Source organism: Thermobia domestica, chromosome 1 (assembly GCF_964235325.1).
Source record: "Thermobia domestica chromosome 1, izTheDome1.hap1.1, whole genome shotgun sequence".
Taxonomy (NCBI): Eukaryota; Metazoa; Arthropoda; class Insecta; order Zygentoma; family Lepismatidae; genus Thermobia; species Thermobia domestica.
The window spans coordinates 154,235,126-154,257,378 of NC_137454.1; the positions used below are offsets into that span (position 1 = coordinate 154,235,126).

At 35.9% G+C, this 22,253-nt stretch overlaps 1 protein-coding gene across 3 annotated transcripts in view; it reads right to left on the minus strand.

Annotated features, from left to right (window-relative positions):
• Positions 1 to 22,253, minus strand: part of LOC145690148 (uncharacterized) — a 135,058-nt gene that overhangs the window by 106,337 nt on the left and 6,468 nt on the right. For 2 of the 3 annotated variants that reach the window (XM_081764767.1, XM_081764759.1), the window contains exon 2: positions 6,864 to 7,215. In XM_081764767.1, coding sequence (XP_081620893.1) covers positions 6,864 to 7,215 — 352 coding nt within the window. Of the gene's footprint in view, positions 1 to 6,863; positions 7,216 to 22,253 lie in introns of those variants that run through there. The other variant, XM_081764776.1, reaches the window with a different exon arrangement.

The following is a 22,253-nucleotide window of genomic DNA, read 5'->3' on the forward strand; positions in this document are numbered from 1 at the left end:
GGAAATATATAATTTGGTTTCATTTCGTATGTTTAGGCTCAACATCCTTATGAAATACCAAGGTTATCACGTAGAAGACTTTCGCTTAGAGGGACACCTTGAATCGCTACTTGGTTTACACTTGAAATATGGGTTGTGGTTCGATCAAGAACTGAACATGGGACCCCTTGATTAAAAGGTGAAAAGTAGATAAACGTAATGCGGATGGTTTGATATGTGGAAACGTCACCATGAAGTTCACACGATTTAAAGCATTTTTCGTTTTTTTTTAACTTTAAAAAAAAAAAAAAAAAAAAAAAAACAGCTGGTTTAAACCAGCCAACCCTGCCAAGAATAAAATATTAATTTCAGAGATTTTTAAATGATAATTTTTTAATTTTTTAATTATTTTTTTTATTTCTTCATCGGCGCTTTACGAGGCTAGCAACCATTAAATCATGCTAAATTAGTCTGTAATGGAACTCATCAGATAGCTTTCAGTTGATGGTGTGCTTAGCAACCTTCATCGCAGTTATTTCTAGCTTTATAAAACTGAGTTCGATATTTCTTGATTTAATTAGTTTCTTAACTTCCACACAACGAAGAGTTACGCATTTACAAGCCTGACAGCGAAACTGAGAAAAGATATATTGTTACAGCCGTTATATCTAAGATTTCTCTTAGGTGATTTTGGAGGATATAATGGCAGATGTAGTATTTTCTCCTGTCTCCATACCTTCACAGCTCAACTTTTAGTAGACTGACAGTGAAACATGAACAAACATGTCTTGTATCCAGACTTCTTTATACATAGACATGGATGGATCAAATGTACGTATGTATGTTTGAGATTCTCTCGAGATCATTTCCACATTTCGATGGTGTTTTCACTAATTGAATAAACTATTCCCAACGAAAGTTCTTACGTATAAAATGTTTTTAAAATTGGATAATTAATTATTTTAAAAAAATCAAATACTTCCTGCAACGTCTAATGAATTAACTTATCACACATACATACATAAGTCACTATGTTTGTGACTTCAGAACTTTTGAACCATATATATACGACGTAAATTCAATATTAAAAGAGTGAGAAATGAAAAAGCATTCAGAAGTAATTGTAATGATTTCTGAGCGATATATCATAGGTTCTTAATGATGAATGGGTGATAAGTTGATACAAATCGATACAATGTTACGATTTGTTTTCTAACTTATGTAAGTAAGATGTTCCAAATTCTCAGATGTTTGGGAATTTTTAAGTTAATTTATGCCCAAGCTCAACTAATAACATTAAAAAGAATTCTACATGTCTAATTAAAGAAATTAATTTATAGTACTGTTGTAAGTAGCCAGTGCATATTTCAATGTGGAAATAACATATTAGAGTAAATAGTGAAGTATACGTAATCCAATCAAATATATGGAAAAAAGAGAGAGAAAGAATCGTTTTGGTTGGTAGTTATAAGATTCGTACACAATGTGATTTCACGTGAGCATTAAGATAACAAGAATTATCCAAAAGAGAACACATATTTTCCAAATTAAAATTTTATTATTATTATTTCTTTATTTATTTATTTTCTGAAGTGAATTACGATGGGTTTCGACTAAGATTTCAATTTTCCCATTTCCCTTCATTGGGGTTTGACATGTACCAATGCACACATGTTCAGAGGTGGTTACGGTCATGTTGCTATTTTGACCTTTGTATTGGTACAGTCCGCAGAAAAAACAGGGATGTAATGGAGGGTATACGCGGGTATACGGCGTATACTCACCTCTAATTTTTGGAAACTATCGTATAGTCATCGAAAATTTAGGAAGTACGTGGGTATATGCTACATTCGATCAATTCATTGGAACAAACAACTACTTTTCATGTACTTTATTTCAAAACAAAAAAAATCTCAGTAAACAGCTGGGCGTCAGGCTGTTACCGCGAATGATGTCTAATTTCTTTTAAAATTTTTGCGTTGTCGGGGCGTGGGAATCAAATTTTCTGAGAATCTCTTCTGTAATACAAAACAGCACTCTGAACATGCAGTGATTTTTCCTCAAAATGTCTCATGCGTTGTCCCTACCTTCCAAATTCCAAATTCAATTTAAAATCTGTCGAGTGGATAAAATTTGAGCAAGGCCATATGGGATGGAGTTAGTTCCTTTTTTAATCGCGGAAGGAGGTTCCGAAAAAAATGTGGTCTTTACTTTAAGAGGTAAGAGGAAATTAAATGAATATATTTGCGCCAAGAAATTGTTGGCCTCCACAAAAATAACAAAACATATGACCTGTCGTCGGTCTAGTTTGAAGCATTCACCGTCGTTCCCAATACCACCAAATACAAGAGCGAACCTCGGATTAGCACTACTCATTTGTAGCAGCAATTGACATAAAAGAAAGAAGCGATTGATTTCGTTAAATACTCAGCAGCTAATACTAGTAGTAGTTTTTCCTCAACCTACTGAACAAAAAAACGAACGGGTGAAAAAAAACATTTTTCTTCGTTGTTTAATTTCCTTTCAGATAAGGAAAGAAAATTGAAGAAAATTTGTTAAGAGGAAGGGGTAGAAAACAAGTCAGGAAAGACTTGTAGCGTGTGAGCATGTCACAGCACTCTTTGATCATTTCGATACAGCCGTCACTTCGAAAATATTTGCTTAGTAGTGTTTAACCCTTTGAGAATTTATGGTACGAATCAGTACCATGAAATAGTATTGTGTTGAAACACGTATTGAGCCTTTTTTTTTTTTTTTTTTTTTTTTTTTTTTTTTTTTTTTGTATTGGTCAGGTCAAACATGGACCAAAGAGCACCCCAGATGCGTTTTGGAATCGGATGGTAAATTTGGCGGTGCCAAGTGATGGCGGACGAGTGTGATTTTTTTTTTTTTCTTAAGGGAAATTTAAAAAAAGAATCCTTAGTTTTCATGATATCAAGATGAAAGTTTTACATACGGATTGTGTGCATCTTTGAGTATTTTTTTATATACCTACCAAAACCCGGTTCTTTTACGAAATACTTAGGAGGAGAGCATTTTTTGTCTTTATCTATTTTTCCTTTTTTCCAGGGTGCGTATTTATTTTATTTATTTCACAATCATCAGATACAGCTCAGAGGCCATTTTATACTGCATATCTAACAACAACAATAATAATAGAAAGGATTTGGGAAGGTATCAGCCAAGGTATGTTTAGTAGGTACTATCCCGGCATTTGCCTGATAGGACTGAGGAAAACTAGTCAGGATGGTTGGCAGCTTGAATCGAACCCACGACCTACCGAATGCGAAGCCACGCTCTACCACTTGAGCTACTTCTCTCGGAAAGATTGTCGTTTGTGATTTTTAAAAATCGCTCCTGACGGGAAACCTAAGCCTCGAATCGAAAGAAATTATTTAACTAAAGTTTTAGATAGGTATACCAATACTACCCGACTCTAACGTCGGCGCTGGTATCAGGGCTTAATTCGACCATAAATTGACCTCAAAAATGTTCTCCAAGAGCCTATTTGCTGTTCCGTCGAAACGGCTCTTTTGAATCGCTTCTGATAATAAATAAATAAATAAATAAATGAAACAAACGATTAATTGAAAAAAAAAAAAAAACTTGTCGGACCAAGTTGCAAACACGAAAAATATTCGATCATAACGCCGCCGCAGGCGTCATATGCTTAATTCCGTTTAAATTTGTCTTGAAATTGGCATAGACCCGATGTGACTTTCCTCAAGAGCCGCCTCTTTATACGAATTTGTTGAAGTTTAGCGTCAGTTTTCAACACAGTGACTGAATGAAATATTGTTCTACATTTTAAGATGGAATCCCGGAACTATTGTAATGCATTAAAAGCAGCAAAAGAAAGCTTCGTATCTAAAGATCGCAGCAAAGATTAGATTTGAACTTACGAAAGTGCAGGGTGTCTATTGGTCACGAAATCAGAAAACGGTCATGAAAGTCACGAAATTTAGCTTTGGGGTCACGATTTTTTTTTTTTTTTTTTTTTTTTTTTTTTTTTTTTTAACTGTACAAATGTAAGTACAGATTGGAGTAACTTTTGTCCTATACAACGTTAAAATTCACCACCAAAAATGTCTATGGTCGGGTTTAGACGCTACCAAATCGCAAGCAAAGTAAGTTTCTATGGCATGGATGAAAATTCGGCCTAATTCTCACCCAAATTCGCTCTTGAAAATGTTAGGAAATTTTATGATTTGGTAAAGAAAAGGTCATGAAAAAGTCACGAAGTTTCATTTTGGAATTTTAGTAGACACCCTGCAGTGGTATAACCGAAGTTTATTTCTGCTTTTCCGAGATATCTAAAATTCTAAGTTCTAGGTGTGGTAGTTCATGAAAACAGCTTGTCTTAGTATTGTATTGTTTATTTGTCTATTCTTTATACTTAGCTGTTAAAACTTCAAGTCATTAATTATTTGCTTATTGAAACATAGCTGTCATTGTTTTAATTGAATAGTTGAGTGACACAGTAGCCTAAGTACCAACAGCAATAAGGCCGATATTAGTATTAATACGGATACTTAAATTACTCCAAATGTACTCAACATTTTAACTCAAGCGAGATATGTGTATTTCTGTGTACATTAAATACATCCTTTGAAAGTGTCATAGATAGGACCAAAGGCATGAGCAAGGTGGCAGAAACAACATTGGTCCAAGTCATTTTTTTCTTCTTATAGTTATCAGTCATACAAGTACAACCACTTCTACAGCCTGACCTACTTAACGCAGAGAGCTAAATAAGGTCTTAAATTAATCTATAACATTATAGGTAATCTTTTTCTTAGTCTCTGGTTGATAGGTTAAGTGGTTCGGTAACTGTTCTCCAAAACATAGCTCTCCATTCAGACTTCCCTTGTTACTTCACATACATATCCTCCTTGTTATGCAACTGATAAGCGCAGAGAGACAGTGTGAGTTGCCTCTAAGCAAGGATATTTCATAACTTTCTTATGAACTTTGAACTTTAAATCTTAATAGTGCAAAGAGTAATAGTATTGTAACACCCGATATATATAAATAATGTGGATGTGTGTGACAAGGGATGAAGCGTATATCCACCTAAAAAATTAGCATTACATCACTGAGCAAAAAACCTGCGACATGAGCATGTAAGTTTATTGTGAGACTACGCCTAACAGCCCAGGGAATCAACATAACGTTTAAGTGCGAATCACGCACGAGAAACCTCGGCATCCTTCCCTGCACACTTATTTTGGAGCAAAAGACTTCGTTGTTTCACAATAAACTTATATGTTCATGTTGCAGGTTTTTTGCTGCGGACTGTAAATGTGAAACAGTTCGTGTTTATTGTTGAAGTGAAATATGTGTTAGTATAAATTGCTTGTACGTAACAATGGCTATCATGAAATATTATTATTACTAGTATTACATTAAAATTTTATACGTATTCACATCAACTAAGCCAAGGATGCTAACACACGGACTATTGTCGGACGGTATTATTCTTTTGCACGACAATGCTCTTCCACAAATGACAAACATCACCAACGATTGACTGGGGCGTTATAGCTGGCATAAGCTGGACCACCTAACCTACAGTCCCGCCCTAGCCTCTAATTCTTCCATTTTCCCGGACCTCCTGAAGCCCCACATTGGACGAAAACATTGCAAACAAAACAAAAGTGCGTGACGTCGTTACTACATGGCTCAGTAACTGTCTCCCTCAGTTTTTCCACGATGGAGTCTTTGCATTGCCAAAGCGATAAATCACCATCGAGGTGATTATGTAGGTCATTAATGAATATGACATCTTCTACGTGAAAACATGTATTTTGTTACAATATATTATCTTGTTCCCGTACGCTCAGTACTTACCTTATTTTTCAGAAAAAAAGAAATATATCGTCCTTTTTAAGAACGAAAAAAAAAAAAACGAAAAGAGAAGAAAACGGTATGGGAGCTCTGTATTCCTTATAAATCTATCGTTGCTCCAGGCAAAACTTGTTACTGTGTCGTTAGCAAGAGGAGACGCAGAACAGATTCCTACAAGCATTCCTACAGCGCATGCATAATATAATCAGTATATGTGGTTAGTGAATTTTAGTGTGACAGCTACTGAGAGTACTGAAATACAACGACGGAACTTTGTATAAGAACTTCCAAAGTTTCGTAAATCTCCGACACATAGCTCTGCAATGAAAATTCTATGATTATTTATAACTGCCTTCTGCATTCTTAAGTAATGTTCATACGGTGGAGAATACAAAAAATAAAATGAAATCTTTGAGTTTAACGTCCCACGCTTGTCCTTTAGGCTACGGGAGACGGATGATTCAGACAAGTGAATGATGTAAGAATTTGTAGAATAAGAATGTGGGAGAACACTGAAGGACCCCCAAAATACCACGGACACCACAAACTCACTTGGTCGGAGATCGAACCAAGGACCCCATTCACCAGAGGTAAGCGCTGTACCACTGAGCCACAGTGCCGCCAGTTTAAGAGTATAGTTATGGTATCTAGACAAAGCTATCTGTACACACGACTTGTGTAATGTACTAATAATCATTGGTTGGGCTATAGCACCAGTGGCTGTTTGGAGATTTAAACTTAGCATGGTTACTACGCTGGCCAAAGTCAAATTTATTTTAGTTTTGAAAACTTCCGTTTAGTGCACTAGAATCAGTACTAGAAAATTCTGTCAGATACAACAGGAAATTATATATTACAAAGAATTCTTCGTGAAGAATTTACCTACTACGAGAGAAAACAGTATTTTTTAAAAGGTTTTCGTTCTTGATAAAAGGTACAGAAACATTATTCCGGTACGTTTCGGGCCAAAAACCTTTGTACTTAGTAATAATATATATAATAAAGGTATAATATAAAAATTAATAATATTCTCTTACTTGTCTAGTAGTGGCAGCACAATCTTCATAATCTAGTTGATCTATGTCGTTTTGTAGATTCTCCTTCTCTTCTTCCGCTTGTTTCTCTTCCACTTCTTCATGATTACCACTATCCAAATTATGCATTTCTTCTTCGTTGAATTTTTCTTCGAGATTTGGAGATTCGAATAAGCCTCGTTTATCTTCATCTTCATTGAATTCCATTTCTGGTTGTAACATGTCTTCGGAAGTGGTGCTTGAATTTACATTGGCATCATCATCATTGTTTAGTGTATTTCCAAACACCAGATTGCTCTGAGTACAGATGTTCAATTTGCGACATAGGCTTATAGAAGACCTATCATCATTATCTCTGAAAATAAATACGTATACAGAATTAAATATCTAGTACTTCACATATCTATTACAAGTCTACTACTGAAATGTCTTAAGTTAGATAAAACATGATATAACTGGAACATGGTAGGTTAAATACTTTACAGAAAAAGGAGAAAATATGTTTAGTAAGTCACAGCACTACGAGATCTCCGCTAATGTAAGTCTTGTGTACTTTTTCCCTTGAAAACTCATTTGTCATTTGTAACTTAATATTTCAATAATGATCTTATTGCGCAACCTCTGAAGCTGAACAACTATTTAATCAAGCATCGAAAGCAATACTATTTGATTGTCGGAAGTCATGACATTTTTTTTTCTATGTTTTAAAATGTTATTTATTTGTATAAAGAACAAAGAACAATCAGTGATACATTGCTCGTTTTGTTCGATAACCTTTTGTCATCTTTCAGTGAGGTTCATAACTACCCGTTCATAAAAGAGCCTATTGTCGACGAAAAACTGAACAAAATGCTGATTTACAGTTTCATCTGACTTGAACGTTATACCATGCAAGAGATTTTGAAAAGAGTAAAACAAATGGAAATCTTACTAGACAAGGACAAGTGGGTATGGTAACGCTTTCCATCCTAGATCCAACAAGGTTTGATGGCGTGATGAAACACAACACCTTTACGATTAACGAACTCTGGATGCTTTTGGATGATGGATTCGTTCAAACTAACCAATTATCAACAATAAACAATCAAACTGATTGTTTGGTCTCATGGTAAGAGCTCGGAAAACACACCACCTTTAATATTTTACCTCACTGAGACCATAACCTTCCTCTGGTGACATGTCTGCTTTCAATGTCGTTTGAGGCGAATCATCACGTCGGGACAAAGACCGTTCGAGCATACACTGTTGTACACAATTTCTTATCATCAATTGTTGGTTGTCTCAGAAAATGATCATTTAACTCACGTTTAATGACTGTCACAGATATTTACAAGCATCGCTAAATGAACTTCTTTGAGTTTATGACGAACCCTAATATTGAGCTTGCTTACGTATTCCAGCTTTCTTCAGGTGGTCGTGTATGCTTGATTGACTTATATTCAATGTTTCTGCAATCTCTAGTATCGTGTACAGTGGGTTTCACTCGATCAATGCATTTTATCTCATCCTTTGCCCCCTCCCCCCTTTCTTGATCGAGAAGCGTCATTGAGGACGAATTTTTTGAATCATTACTGGTACTAACGTTTATGTATAACACTATCGCCATAAATTATACACAACTTTTCACAAGTTCAATGCGCGTCCTTTATTTAAAACAGTAAAATATTGTGAAAATACAGAGTTTGCTCTTCCATCTTCAACTTGTAATACCTGCAAGACTCAAGCAAATCACGGAATTATTTTCAGAATGAAGATAAAAGTGTCAGCTGTCAAATTACGTAGCAATAACGTAGATGCGAATGACTATACTACTTCTAAAAACACACCTGCTCCATTTGTTGCAAAAATGTGTCATGATTTTCCAACAAATCAATACTTACAAGTATCATTACCCATTCGACAAACCAATATTTATATTGATATGCATCATTAGCCAAACCAATATTTAAAGGGTGCGTAATACGCACAGAGACTAACAATGTTTTGTTAGAAGAAAATATTTAATGTACCAATGCATCGACCCCATGAACGTCTACTTTGTGAAAGTCGTTTTTGAAGATTAAAATTTTTTTTCTTTTTCTTTTTTTTTTATTTATTATGTTACGCTGCTACTGTCTTGCAAATGCATGTATATACACGTTTGTAAGCTACTAGGTCCGTGATATTCTTACCACAGCGCCAGCATGCACGATTGCAGTGCCCAGAACTCTTGATTGGGCGTAAAATAAGGGGGCATCTGGTAGACTTTTTTCTTCAGGTACAAACGCAAAATTGAGATCCTTCAGAAACTGATGAAAAACTTAACGCACAGTGACTCGTCGCAAAATCAGGCCGAAACAAGAGGATGCCTCTATCCACTAGTGAGTGCTGGAATTTGAATAAAGGGTCACGAATGATTTCCTTCAAGTAGATCTGGTCACTCAAACAACTGTTAATAATGAAGGGATCGCTGATAACGCCATCCTAAGGAACAGCCTGCTACACCAGAATTTTTTTTCTTGCGTTTCTCTACGCAGGAACGTTGATGCCCGAAATATCTCTCAAGAATTCTTTACTTGGTATCTGTGTTTGATCATTGGCCCGAAGTCCAATGATTAATTTTTAACCTGATTTCACTAGCTACTTATCAGCCAATTACAGTGACCTTTTGCTGTGCAACCTAATCCTTTTCATACAATGAGAGAGGTTGTTTAGTCTTTTTACGATGCCATGGCCTTTCCTGATAATACGTACACTGACCTCAGACATGCGTAGTTTCTTTGCAGCCTCACGATTACTTAGTGGCAGATACACCATGAGCAACCACTTCAATTTTGCCTAATTCTACACAGTCTTCACCACAGGAATTCGACCTAATTACTTGAATGTGCCGTCTTGAGTCTCCCGAAACTGCTGTGATGGTCTGTGAACGGTCCGAACAATCATTCCTTGCTGCTGAAAATGATGAACTGTCCATTTCATGCCATGTCCATTCACCATTCACAAATTCACAAGGTGAAGAAAGCAGTTTATGAAAATGGAAGACCATATTACGAGATGGTATCCAACTAGAAACGGCAATTTTAAGCTGTTGATCACTTGACCACTTCGGATGACCATAGATCTGGGAAACCATTTTTTACAGATAATGCTGTCAGACGGAGAAAGTGAGGAAGACAGGAGGATAATAAATGAAAATAATGTGACTGAAAAATGTTAGTTATGGATACTCTGGAATATAATTCATAACCAGTTCCATCTTCAAAGATGTCAGCATGGTAAATACCATGACTGCTTACCTCTTACCAGAAAAGAATTCAAGAGAGAGCATTAAGGGAATTGCTGGATTGCTGTGAGTGTAATGAGTAAGACTTTTTCTGTCGATTAGTTACATCGGATGGAACTTGAGCATATCTTTATGACCCACAAGGAAAGGAAATCAGCAAGCATTCGAAACATTCCTCCTGCCCCTCCCCTAAAAAGCCAAAAGTGAAGAAGTCTGCGGCCAAAGAAATGCTGTACGTGTTCTGGTATTGTGAGGGATCATGACAGACTACCTGTCAAAGGGGTCAAGAGATCACTAGTTTATATTATTTTCATTTCATAGCTCGGTTACAAGAACTGAAGACCAAATGCCGAGGAATGCTCAAAAAGAGGTGGTACTGTTGGCTGATAATGCACCAACTCATTCAGCCGAAAGATCTATAGCGAAGACAGTGCAGTTAAGATACGAAAATTTGAAGACGAAGTTCTATCGCAGCAGTACGTTTCCATGATGCAGTTTTTTTTTTTTTTTTTTTTTTTTTTTTTCTGACTTGAAATAATAAGTACTCTGGAAAATGAAAAAGCCCTACACCGAGTGCTTCAATGGACCACGCTACCAGAAATTTCACTTAGTGATCGAAAAATACCTGACTACTTAGATTCATCAGAACTGAGAAGATACTTCCACTGATAGAACTTCGAAATTATCAACTGCTGCTTATTTCATAATGGTAAGGTAGTATTGTCAATCAACCTCAGAAAGAATATCTACTAGCGCTTCTTGAACACCATCGAGAGTCTACTCGTATGGTATAAATAGCTTCTTTAGAATATATTAAGGAGTAGATACATCAATGTGAGATATGTCAATCGGTTGCAAATGCTCCTAAGAAAAAACTATTTCTGTCTTTGGCCTCAGACAGCATTCCCTTTCCAGCGTATTTACCTGGACATTTTTCTTTATTATCTGGATTTACCTCCTTGCTGATGGTCGAGTGCTATGCTAATTGGATCCGAGCTTAGAAAGTATTTTCCACTAATACTTCTGAAACTACAGAGAAGATTATACAGGCCTTATCCCAATGTTCTAGTAACTATTAATGGATCTCCTTTCCAATCTGCGGCTTTCAAAAAGTGCTATACACAAAGAACAATAATGCTAATTCGTTCACCACCACACTCTCCATTGGGCAAGGAAAGGCACAAAGGGCAGTACAACCAATTAAAAAGACGTTGCAGAAGAAATATTTACAGAATCTGTCTAAAGTTAAAGTACAACTTATTACTAACTAGCTACAGCAAATTAACTATTTGATGTTCCATATGACAGCAAGGGAAGACAAAAACGTTCTCCATCTACATATTTATTGAGTTTTAAGCGTAATACGTGGTTTAATAAAAACATATCTTAAAATCTGAGGGAACTAATGATGCTTACAATTCGAGATATAAGAAACAAGAGACATATTTGAGTCAAGTGAAAGGAAGATCACAACTGTAATATATTAAAGTGCCTCAGGGGGTATTAGATAGCTTCTAACAATTTCGAAGTGTTAGTACAAGGAAGACGAATAAGAATGCATAGAAAACACATTGTTTCAAGCAGAGCCAGATAATAGAAATAAAACCAAAACATCAAGGAAACTATATCTGAGGATTAAAGTAGACCATGAAAATAATAATGCATCAGGGAGTAAACAAGAGTAGAAACAGAAAGCGTTCGTAGGTTATCTAGCGATAGAAAGTTCTCAGACTGACGAGAATATAATTTTAAAAAAAGTTAATAATGGTTGTAATCTGATTCAGGGATCTTGGTTCAATCACAAGGAGGGAAACTGTTGTTCTGATTGAATGGCTAGAAATGTTTTATACATTTAGTAAACCAATTAGAAAAAAAAAAAAAAATATGTACCTAGTATGTATATTTATTAATTATGTTTTATTTATGAAGAACAGAATTTGATGAATGTGAATCCAATAAACGTCCTGATTTAAAAGTGATAGCTCAGTGTGTGGTAATAGCTTAATATTTACTAGTGCGTATGAAGACATTACCAAATTTGAGGTGTCTGCGAGGCACAGTTTTCAGGTCGAAAAACTGTTAAGCTTCTGTTGGAAATTTTGCACGGAAACACGCCTTGTACAGAGCCTGTACATTAAAATGAAAACATGCAATGTACACATAGTTACTCGCATGCAAGTAAATGGAGGGAATATGTATAAGTAAATTGAATAGATTGTTGATAACATTCGTAGCACAGTAAGAATGAAAAGTACAAAGAAGATGCCTGTTTATCAACATGTAATATACATGTGTGACATTCGCATTGCATGTAAATACCATGTATTAGCATATGTCATGGAAAATGCATGATGTAGAATATGTTATTTTACATTTATCATTTTCGTGTACATGCGAAGTGTGTAATTTCCCTACGTGCAGTGTACAGGCAATGTACAGGTGAACGGGAACATGCAATGATCATGATTGCCAATAAATGGATTAAACAGATACGTGTGCTGAACAAGGTGGATTGGAGGTAAACATTCACGTTATAGGCATAGGAGAATGCAATATTCAGACACAAGTCTCCAATTAGACACTCGCTATGCAAGGTCCAATTAGACATGCAATATTCATATGCAAGTCTCCAATTAGACATTCGATATGATGGGAATTGGGTACATCAGGGACGTATGCAGGAATTTCTTTCGGGAGGGGTCCAAACACAATTTCAGGCTAAATTCTATTAAAAATTGCCCCTAAAATTAGACTAAATTTACAAAAAAGTCCGGATTTGGGGGGATTCGGACCCCCAGGACCCACCCCCTGCGTACGTCCCTGGGGTACATTGCGCTGCCGTGAAACGACAAACAAATTGTTAGTAATTATTGCTTGACGGCTTCCTGCAATGTGTAAGGCACCAACTTGCTCAACTTGTACGTCTTTCCTATGTGGTGCAGGTAAAGAAAAATATATTCTTGTGAGCAGAGGTGCCGATTCCCCTCCCAAGTGCTTGGACGCAATCCCCTCCCCCAAAAAATTGCCTTTTGTCCCCCCAAATATACCAATACCTCCTCGTCAAAAGTAGTAGAGAAAACTGAATTTGGCACTGACAAATTCAAGATAATTTGTTTAAATTTTATTTAATTTGAGAACTTTTTATCTTCATAATAAATGCAGACTTTTAGCTAGCTATCTGCATGCATGTGATCTATACAATACATACCCAATTCATCAACAAGCACACTGCATGTTACATGTGGCTCCCATGTACATGTTACCTACATGTCTCTTCTGCCGTATATATACATGGAACGTACATGTCTTATGCGTGTCCAACACCTGTGACAAGCAAATTTTATGTACACTTAATGCGATGTACTCCACATGTATATTCCGCTAACACGCCCACTAATTCGCTAACACCTGTTTTTCACATGTAATTAACATGTCAATTACATGTTTATCAAATGAAAAGCAGTTGTCGTCAGATCCTTATGGGGTAACGCATATGTCAACTACATGGAATATGCCGGTTACGTACATGTCTTTCCACTCTCTATATATTGTTTACACGCATTCACGTTGCAAGGTTGCAACCCTATTAACATGAAACCTACCTGTTTCCGTGAAATGAACATGCAATGATCTTAGAAAGAAGAAGAAGAAAAAAAAAAAACGACACCTGTCTCATGCGATTAAAAGTGTTCCATTTTTAGGCGCATGTACAGGCGCCTATAAAAATATGCGTGTTTATGCATGTTTCACAGGCGTCTGTAAACCACCTGCATTTTCTGTCTGGGAGTCTATTATCATCATCTTTGGTATTTCCTGTGATGAACTTAATCTAAGTTTCATGCTCACCTAATTGAGAGTAAACTTCAATATTATTTCAGTCTCTATCAGAATAAGTGTAACTTCTGTGATAAGCTTTATCCCATGATGAATGATATATTAGATTGTACGTCGCTTACTAAACCTGTCCACTGAATCTTAAGTTTCTCCATTAATAGCAACATGAACTGTACGTCTATCCACTGAATTACCATCTTTAAGGTCTCTGGCTTTAAGTCTTTATGCCAGGATTTTCGTTGAATTTGTTCACCTAAATCCTCGTGGACATGATGTAAAGCCACGTGCAGAAAGATGACTATTCTGAATCCAGATACTAGAACAGATTTCATAATTTAGGAAATAAAACAAATATATCTGTCCCAGCTTTTCATAACGAGAACACTCGTTACATAAGAGTGAATTCGCACACAAGATTATTTACTAATTTTTTACATGGTGTTACAAATTCTTTCTCTACAATGATTTACAAATGTAATCAGTTCCTTATTTTCTGGTTGTTTCATTAATTTATATTACTAGAATGAAAATTAAGTATTTCTCGAAATAAAATCTAATATTAGGGCTACATCAATGGCAACACTAAGAGCATATCAATTTGCTTTAATTAAAAAATAAATCTGACCAAAGCATCACTGCCTTCATCAGACACATTATGAAATAAAATCTAAATGTTAGAGCTTATATATTTCAGAAAATGAGGGAAGGTTACTTTATGTATCTCACAAAATGAGAGGTCATTTCGTATATCTCAGAAAATGAGAGAAGGTTATTTCATAACCTCAGAAAATGAGTGATCATTTCATTATCTCAGAAAATGAGAGATCGTTTCTAAGAACAAATGATATCCTTCCTTTCATTCTGAGAGAAGCTGAGATCTGTATACAATTATAAGTTGTTAAAAATGAAAGGAAGAACCAATGAAATTATTTCTTTGATTTTAAGAGTTGAGATCTGTATACAATTAAAAGTTATAAAAAATGAAAGGAAGGGTCTCACTGGTCCCTAGAATTGAAATTCTCTAATTTTCTGAGATATATTTTATCTCAATTACGTGTTTGATGAAGGCAATGATACACTGTCGAAACTGTAGCACTAATAAGGCATGCACCGAATTAAATCTGCCATTTTTAAATTGATGTAGTACCTTTATTACGCATTGTACAAGTTTATGTTTTACATGTATTAATAGCACGTACATTAACTTAGAAATTGATATACTTTTCATTGTTCTATGTTGCAGGGTACAGATACAGCAATGAATGAAAGAGATCACAGTCAACGAGTCGTCGACAAATGGCTCCAAAATCCTTGTCGCCCGTGGAGTTTGAATGCGAAGGACCTGAAAATGCCGCGCAGAACTGTCGAACCATACTGATACAGTACATTACGACTCAGTCGATCGAATAACAACCATACAATCGAAATCCTTACGGTCCACGTGATCCTCGACTTCACAAAAGGATCGTGAGGGTTATAAAGAAGAATCCTAGTGCTTCGGTCAGGGATGTTTCCAAGAAGTGCAACACAAGCGTCAGCATGGTGCAGAGATCCAAGCAACGCGAAGGTATGAGAACATACAAAAAACAGAAGATGCCAAGACTTTCAGAAAATCAGCGCACCGTCATCACATCACGTGCTCGCAAACTCCATGACTATCTCGGACGCGAAAATCGCCACATCATTATGGACCACGAAACCTACGTCAAGGGCGACTTTTCAGCGCTTCCTGGCCAACAATTCTATACTGTGTCACCTGGACAGCATCTCCCACGATCCGAAACAACGGTCGCAGTGGGGAAATTCGACGAGAAATATCTTGTGTGGCAGGCGATCTGCGAGTACGGAGAAAGGAGTTCGGTTTTTGTCACGAAGGGTACGGTGAACGCACAGGTCTATGTCCAAGAGTGCTATGTTCCCACTATATTCTGGCTTGATCTCGCCCCAGTCCACTACGCCAAAGCGACGATCGAGTTCGTGAAGAACAACGGGATCGAATTTGTCAAAAAAGACATGAAGCCACCTAACATGCCGCAGTGCCGGCCTATCGAGCGTTATTAGGCGCGAGTGAAAGGCGTTTTGAGGAAGACAGGTGAGGCTACGAAAACCATTCAGGAGTTTCAGCGAGAGTGGATTGCTCCTGCCAGGACGATCAAGAAAGTGTCTGCCGAATTCCTCATGAAGGGAATCCGCAAGAAGCTGCGCCATGAATACAATCCATGAACTCTTTGCATTATTTCTTTGAGCATAAGTTAATGTACTTGCTCTCAATACATGTAAAACAGAAACTTGTACAATGAGTAATAAAGGTACTACAATTTAAAAATGGCAGATTTAATTCGGTACATGGCTTACTTATTAAAAAGATTTGTTTTGGTCAATTTTATTTTTTAATAAACACAAAGCAGTTCCAAAGCTAGGAAGAACGGCATTCAGAAGTAAGCTGCTAAAGAACTAAGTGATCTTGTCCTCCCCAAATGGAAATAGTTAGAAGATCCACTGAAGTTGAAAACGTTTGCATATAAATATTTTGAACTTCTTAATTCTTACATAGTATTATAAGTAACGCCTCACTTATAAGGGAGCCAAATGGCTGTAGTAGAACAGATGGAAAAAGACCAGATGGGATGTCCTTAATTCCTTGGAAGAAAGGTAAAGCCTTAATTTGGGACTTCACCTGCACAGACCCTTTTGCACCTTCCAACCTTCCATTCTCTTCAATCCAGGCGGGCAATGCAGCAGGTCGGAAAGAGATATAGAAAAGAAGAAAATACAACCTTATGGAAAAATATCAATTCGTACCAGTTGCAGTTGAATCCGGTGGCTCGTGGGGAAGGGAAGGCCTAAACTTCATAAAGGAAGTAGGAAAACGCATCATACACTTATCCGGTGATAAAAGGGCAACCAGCTTCCTAATCCAAAGAATAAGCATGGCGGTGCAGAGAGGTAATGTAGTCTCAATACTAGGAACCATACCTCCCGGTAAAGCACTGGAGGAGATTTTCTTACTTTCAAATACATATACTTTATATTCTTACTTTAAAATAAAATACCTTAAAATACTTAAACGAACGAATAACGAAAATCCAAATTTTATTATAAATTTAAAATTTTTACATTGTACTTGTCCATTATTGGCTTCAATATTATCAAAATTTAATTTTTTTCTTAATTTTTTACACAAGATTGTTCTGTACTTCGAGAGTTGAAAATCAGCAGATACTCATTTTCCGTTTATGTTTAGTTTTCGTTTTGTATCAATAGCTTTGTAAGCTTTTTGCACTTTAGTAAATAAATGAACATAGAAAGATTTAATATATATATGAGTTGAGAATAAAATAATTAAACACGTATCTCAGTGTTTTTTTATACTTGACCTAGAATGGAAGAAAATGGCGTGGCGGTAGTTCACTAAAACTTCGAGTTCAGACGAAATGTACATGACAGATGTCGAAGAAGGAACGAATATACTTAGTCGTAACGAAAACGCACTATGTAATTAATGATACTGAATTAGACTTTTAAGCACACTGGAGGATTAAAATCTAACATATGTATTACAAGGCAATACTACTATGCAATGTGGAAATAGTGTGTTTTATTTATTTTTTGGTTCTGTTTCTTCCTTAACTGTCATCTCTCTAAAATACATTTAATGTGTTTATTCTTATAACATTAGATACTAAATAACTAAACATAAGGAATTTTGAAGATAAAGCAATTCCTAAAAATCAGGAAACTACTTGTGATTAAAATTAGGGTACCTATATATGACTAGCCTTCGGTTAGATAGGGAATTCGCCCCCTAGACCCACAAATTTGCTCGGCCTATGGCCTTGCACCTCGTATTTCAGCCTTTCCTTCTGTTCTTCGCACGCAAGAATATGATTATAGCATAATTCCTTGCGAAAAATTTAATCCCCTTTCCTCTTAGAACACGTATTTCAATCACAGTGAAATGAGAAAAACCCATGTCGGCCTCAGTCCTAACTGTGTTCAAATATTTGTTTCAAATGGTTTAGCCCCTCTTCTCCCCTGATGATACTGACAATTTCGAAGTCATTATATATATATTCCTCCCCCCCCCAAAAAAAAAATAGAAACTGCTCCTCTTTTCTTGTAAAAGCGGAACTTTGGGAAAAGTTGTGGCGGAATTTTTCGAAAAGCTCTGCCATATGCCTACTTGTTTTGAATACAGAGTTTATATATCAAGTTCCACATTCCTAACATGTATCTAATCTTAAGAGTTTTCGAATAACAATTGCACCTTCCACCGTTTTTCATCCTACTTTTTCTTCCTTCCTACGGAAAACATTAAAGAAAGAAAAAAAGCTAAAACATATCTTTAATTATTTTAAATGAAGAGTCTAAATGTCAAATTTCATATATCTAATTTTAACGGATTTCAAGATGCGGCCATCCTATTATACTAATTATAACTCCCATTCTTTCTTCTTCCCATCTTTTTTCTCCTCCTTGTAGAGAAAACATCAAAAAACGCTTAAGCATGTCTTTAACTGTTTTAAATGAAAAGTTTAAATACAGATTTCATGTCTCTATCCTTCAGAAATTGGGAGATATGGGAATTTTACTATAACAACTGGCATTTCCATTTCTCCTCCTTCCCCGACTAATTTCCAAAAATGTTTCCTTAGTGATACCTTGTTACAAATCCTGTGTACTGTCAAAATTTCAGGTTCTAGCTTAAGCGGTTTGGCCTAGGCGTTGGTAAGTCAGTCTGTCAGTCAGTTACTCACTCAGGACTTCTTCTTTTATATACCAGTATAAAAATTAAAAGCAACCTATAAATTATAACATTATATATTACAGTCGTAGAAATTCTACAATTTGCAACAGGGTGGATTGATTTAAATCACTTGATTTTTTAAAATAAAAATCGTTGATTTAAATCAAATTCCGAAATAATTTAAAGTGAAAATAAGTCAAGTCCCGTTTCTGTTCTGTTATTTCGATTATGGAAGACGATAATCATAATACAATGAGACTCAAATGTACAGTATGTATAGCATAGTATGGAAACAAGTCATGCAGAGGACGATTAGGGAAAATCCCGTTTTGAACGGGTAACAGGGCAATCCTGTTTTCTTCTCTTCGTACACTGTAAAAAGTCGTTGTGTTATTTCAACGACATGCCTATGTATTAACACGATTGTGTTAAAATATAACACAAACAAGTGGTTAGAACAACTCACTCTCCATTTGGAGTTGTGTCAAATGCAGGTAGTTGAAATGACACACAACCTGTGTGTTAAATTAACACAAGTGTAGAATCTTCGGTGTTGTTTTCTACGTGATTGCCGAATATGTTGGGCATCTAATTATAAAGGCTTATGAATTGAAGCTACAGACAAGCACAGTAGAAAGAAATACTTAAACAAATCCAGGTATACGCAAAATTTCATCTCCCATATTTGATGCATTTATTGCTTAAGCAATCTAATAAAATTGATGCGTTTGTTGCTTCTAGTACACTAGAAGCAACAAACGCATCAACTTTATTAGATGGAAACTTTCGCCGATCATTTGAAAGTGAATATGGAAGAACTATAAAATAAAGTAAATAGACAGTCGTCATTTTGTTATAAAATTACATGGTAAGCAGATTTTATCTTATCCCGAACGGTTATCGTCGAATATACGCGGCTTAAATGAGCACTCTGATTAGCCAAATTCAAAAGACCTTAACAATTTATTCCTCTACAAGCGACGTTTTATTAATCGCCTCCGTGGCCAAGTCGGAAGAGCACGTGGCTAGTAATCAAAAGATTGGTGGTTCGTGCTCTTCCATGGGGGGCGCGGTGGCTCAGTGGTAGAGCGTTCACCTCCGGTGCTTGGGATCCCTGGTTCGATCCCAGCTCGCGCCGTGTGGACTTTGTGGTGGACAAACACCGTGCTCGTGGGTTTTCTCGGGGTTCTCCCGTTTCCTCCCACTTTCTTCATTCCACCATTTCACTCATTTCTTATTATCACCGTCTCCTTTAGCCTAACCGGCATAACCGTGGGACGTAAAACTCAAAGATTTCATTTCATTTCATTTCGTGCTCTTCCCCCGACTTTGGAGATTTTTTTTTTTACTTGTTTAAAGTGTTTTTTTAGACTCAGCATAATGTAAACACATTACGCATATAGGCGATTTAACATATTTTGAGGGAATAATTTTGTGGTTCATTAACGCTTACGGCACGGCTCAACACCGGTTGTATGCTAAAGACGTTACACACCCCCTGTGTTAAACGCCAACCACCACGAGTCTGTGTTGAACTAACACCGCATAGTGGTAGTCACGCTGGAACCACTGCCTTGTGTTAAAATTGAGTTGAATTAACACAACCATTTTTTACTGTGTAACATAGGGTTTATATTGTCAATCGTTAACTATTCCAACGGGGAAATCACCATCGACATTTAAGACGAAGATTCTTTTGTGTGCGCGTCTACATATTTGTTCCCAGATAATAGGGCGTATTTAGAAGTGTCCTATCCCCTCTCCGAATTTTTTTTTTTAGATTTTATAACTTTATGCAAAACTTATGTATTTCATGACGCAAGCTAGTTACAATTTCCTTAAAAATATGCCCCTGCCAAATATCAGTAACTTTTGTGGAAAAAAGTGTCACTGATAAGCGTTGCTGTACCTTTTCCTTAACGATTAATCTTTTAAATTATATCTCCTATTTTTAGGTGATGGGATAAAATCTCCATTATTCGATTAAAAAAGTAACAATAAAGCTTTTACTTCGTTTTTCAGGACTGAAGGCATTGTAGAGCACGTTACATATGCTTTCACGCCTCTCGGCGTCGAGACATGGGATGTGATGACGTCATAAATTTAAAAAATATTTTTTGCTCTGCCTATTTTTACAATTTTTGGGCGGGCCTACATTTTGCATTCTGAAGACTGAAATTCTGCACACTAGTTTAGTGCACCCTTAGTATTCTTCAGATGATTTGAGATCTCTGCATGAAAACAGGGGGGTCCAGAGGGGCAAAAATGTAATATATATATATATATATATATATATATATATATATATATATATATATATATATATATATATATATATATATATATATATATATATATATATAAATGGATATTTCTTTAAAACAAAATAGCTTTGTTCGCGATTTTCCCACCTAAGATGGAGACATATGAAGGGTACCATCTGAAAGGCTGTTCTATTCTGAAGAGAATGATGTACGAATCATGATCTTAGGATAAATAGGGATGTCTCAGGAAACTGTTACCTGAGATCCTGTTTTATACGGGAATCTGGGGTATTTGGGGATATTATTTTTCGCAGGCTTACTTTTGCATCTAGGAGTTTGAAATTTTGGACACTCATTCACTGCGTTCCTACATCCAACACACAGGGACATTAGCCATTACACTATTAAACAAACAATATCCTCGTACACACTATACCAATAATACATGGATCGAACGGGTTTCAGTTGATTGGCCCTTATATATATGTAATGTTCATAAAAAAAAATACAAAAACTTAAACGAACTATATATTTAATTTTCATGCGTGTATTATTCTAATTCTTATCACACGAAGTCAGCTATTTGAGTTTCCATCAAAAAGTGTTCGTAAGATCGTAAAGCGCAAAAACAAAAAAAGTAATATAGGTTGTGTGTGTTGTGGTATGCCGTCTTGTATCTCGGATCTAAATGTTGTAGATAATGTAAGTTGCCAAAGTAATACTCCCCTACTAAAAGCAGTAGATATAACTACCGGTAATGTTCCTAATCAAAAAGTAGAAGACGTAAGTGAGTCCAAAAATATCAGTCTCCAAATCCTACACCACAACGTCCAAGGATTAGGAAATAAAATAATCGAATTAAAAATTATTTTGAAAAATGAATTAAGTAAAACTGATGTCTTGTGTATATCGGAGCACTGGCTGAATAAAGAAGAAATAGAAACAATTTCACTCACAGGTTTTAAACTATCTGCGTACTATTGTAGGGAAAATATATCCCATGGCGGTATTGCCATATTTGTCAAAGAGGACTTTCGTATCAAAATTCTAAGGAATACCCTTACATTGAACGTTGAGAAAACTTTCGAATCTGTAGCACTTGAATTTTGCGATCATAATTTAATACTTATCTGTCTCTATCGCACGCCAGACAGTAATGTCAATGACTTTTTGAATAAATTAGAAATGCTTATATCGGAATTCTTGTCCTCTAAAAAGTCGTTAGTAATTTGTGGTGATATTAATATTGATTTTTTACTAAATAATAGCAAAGAAAAAGAAGA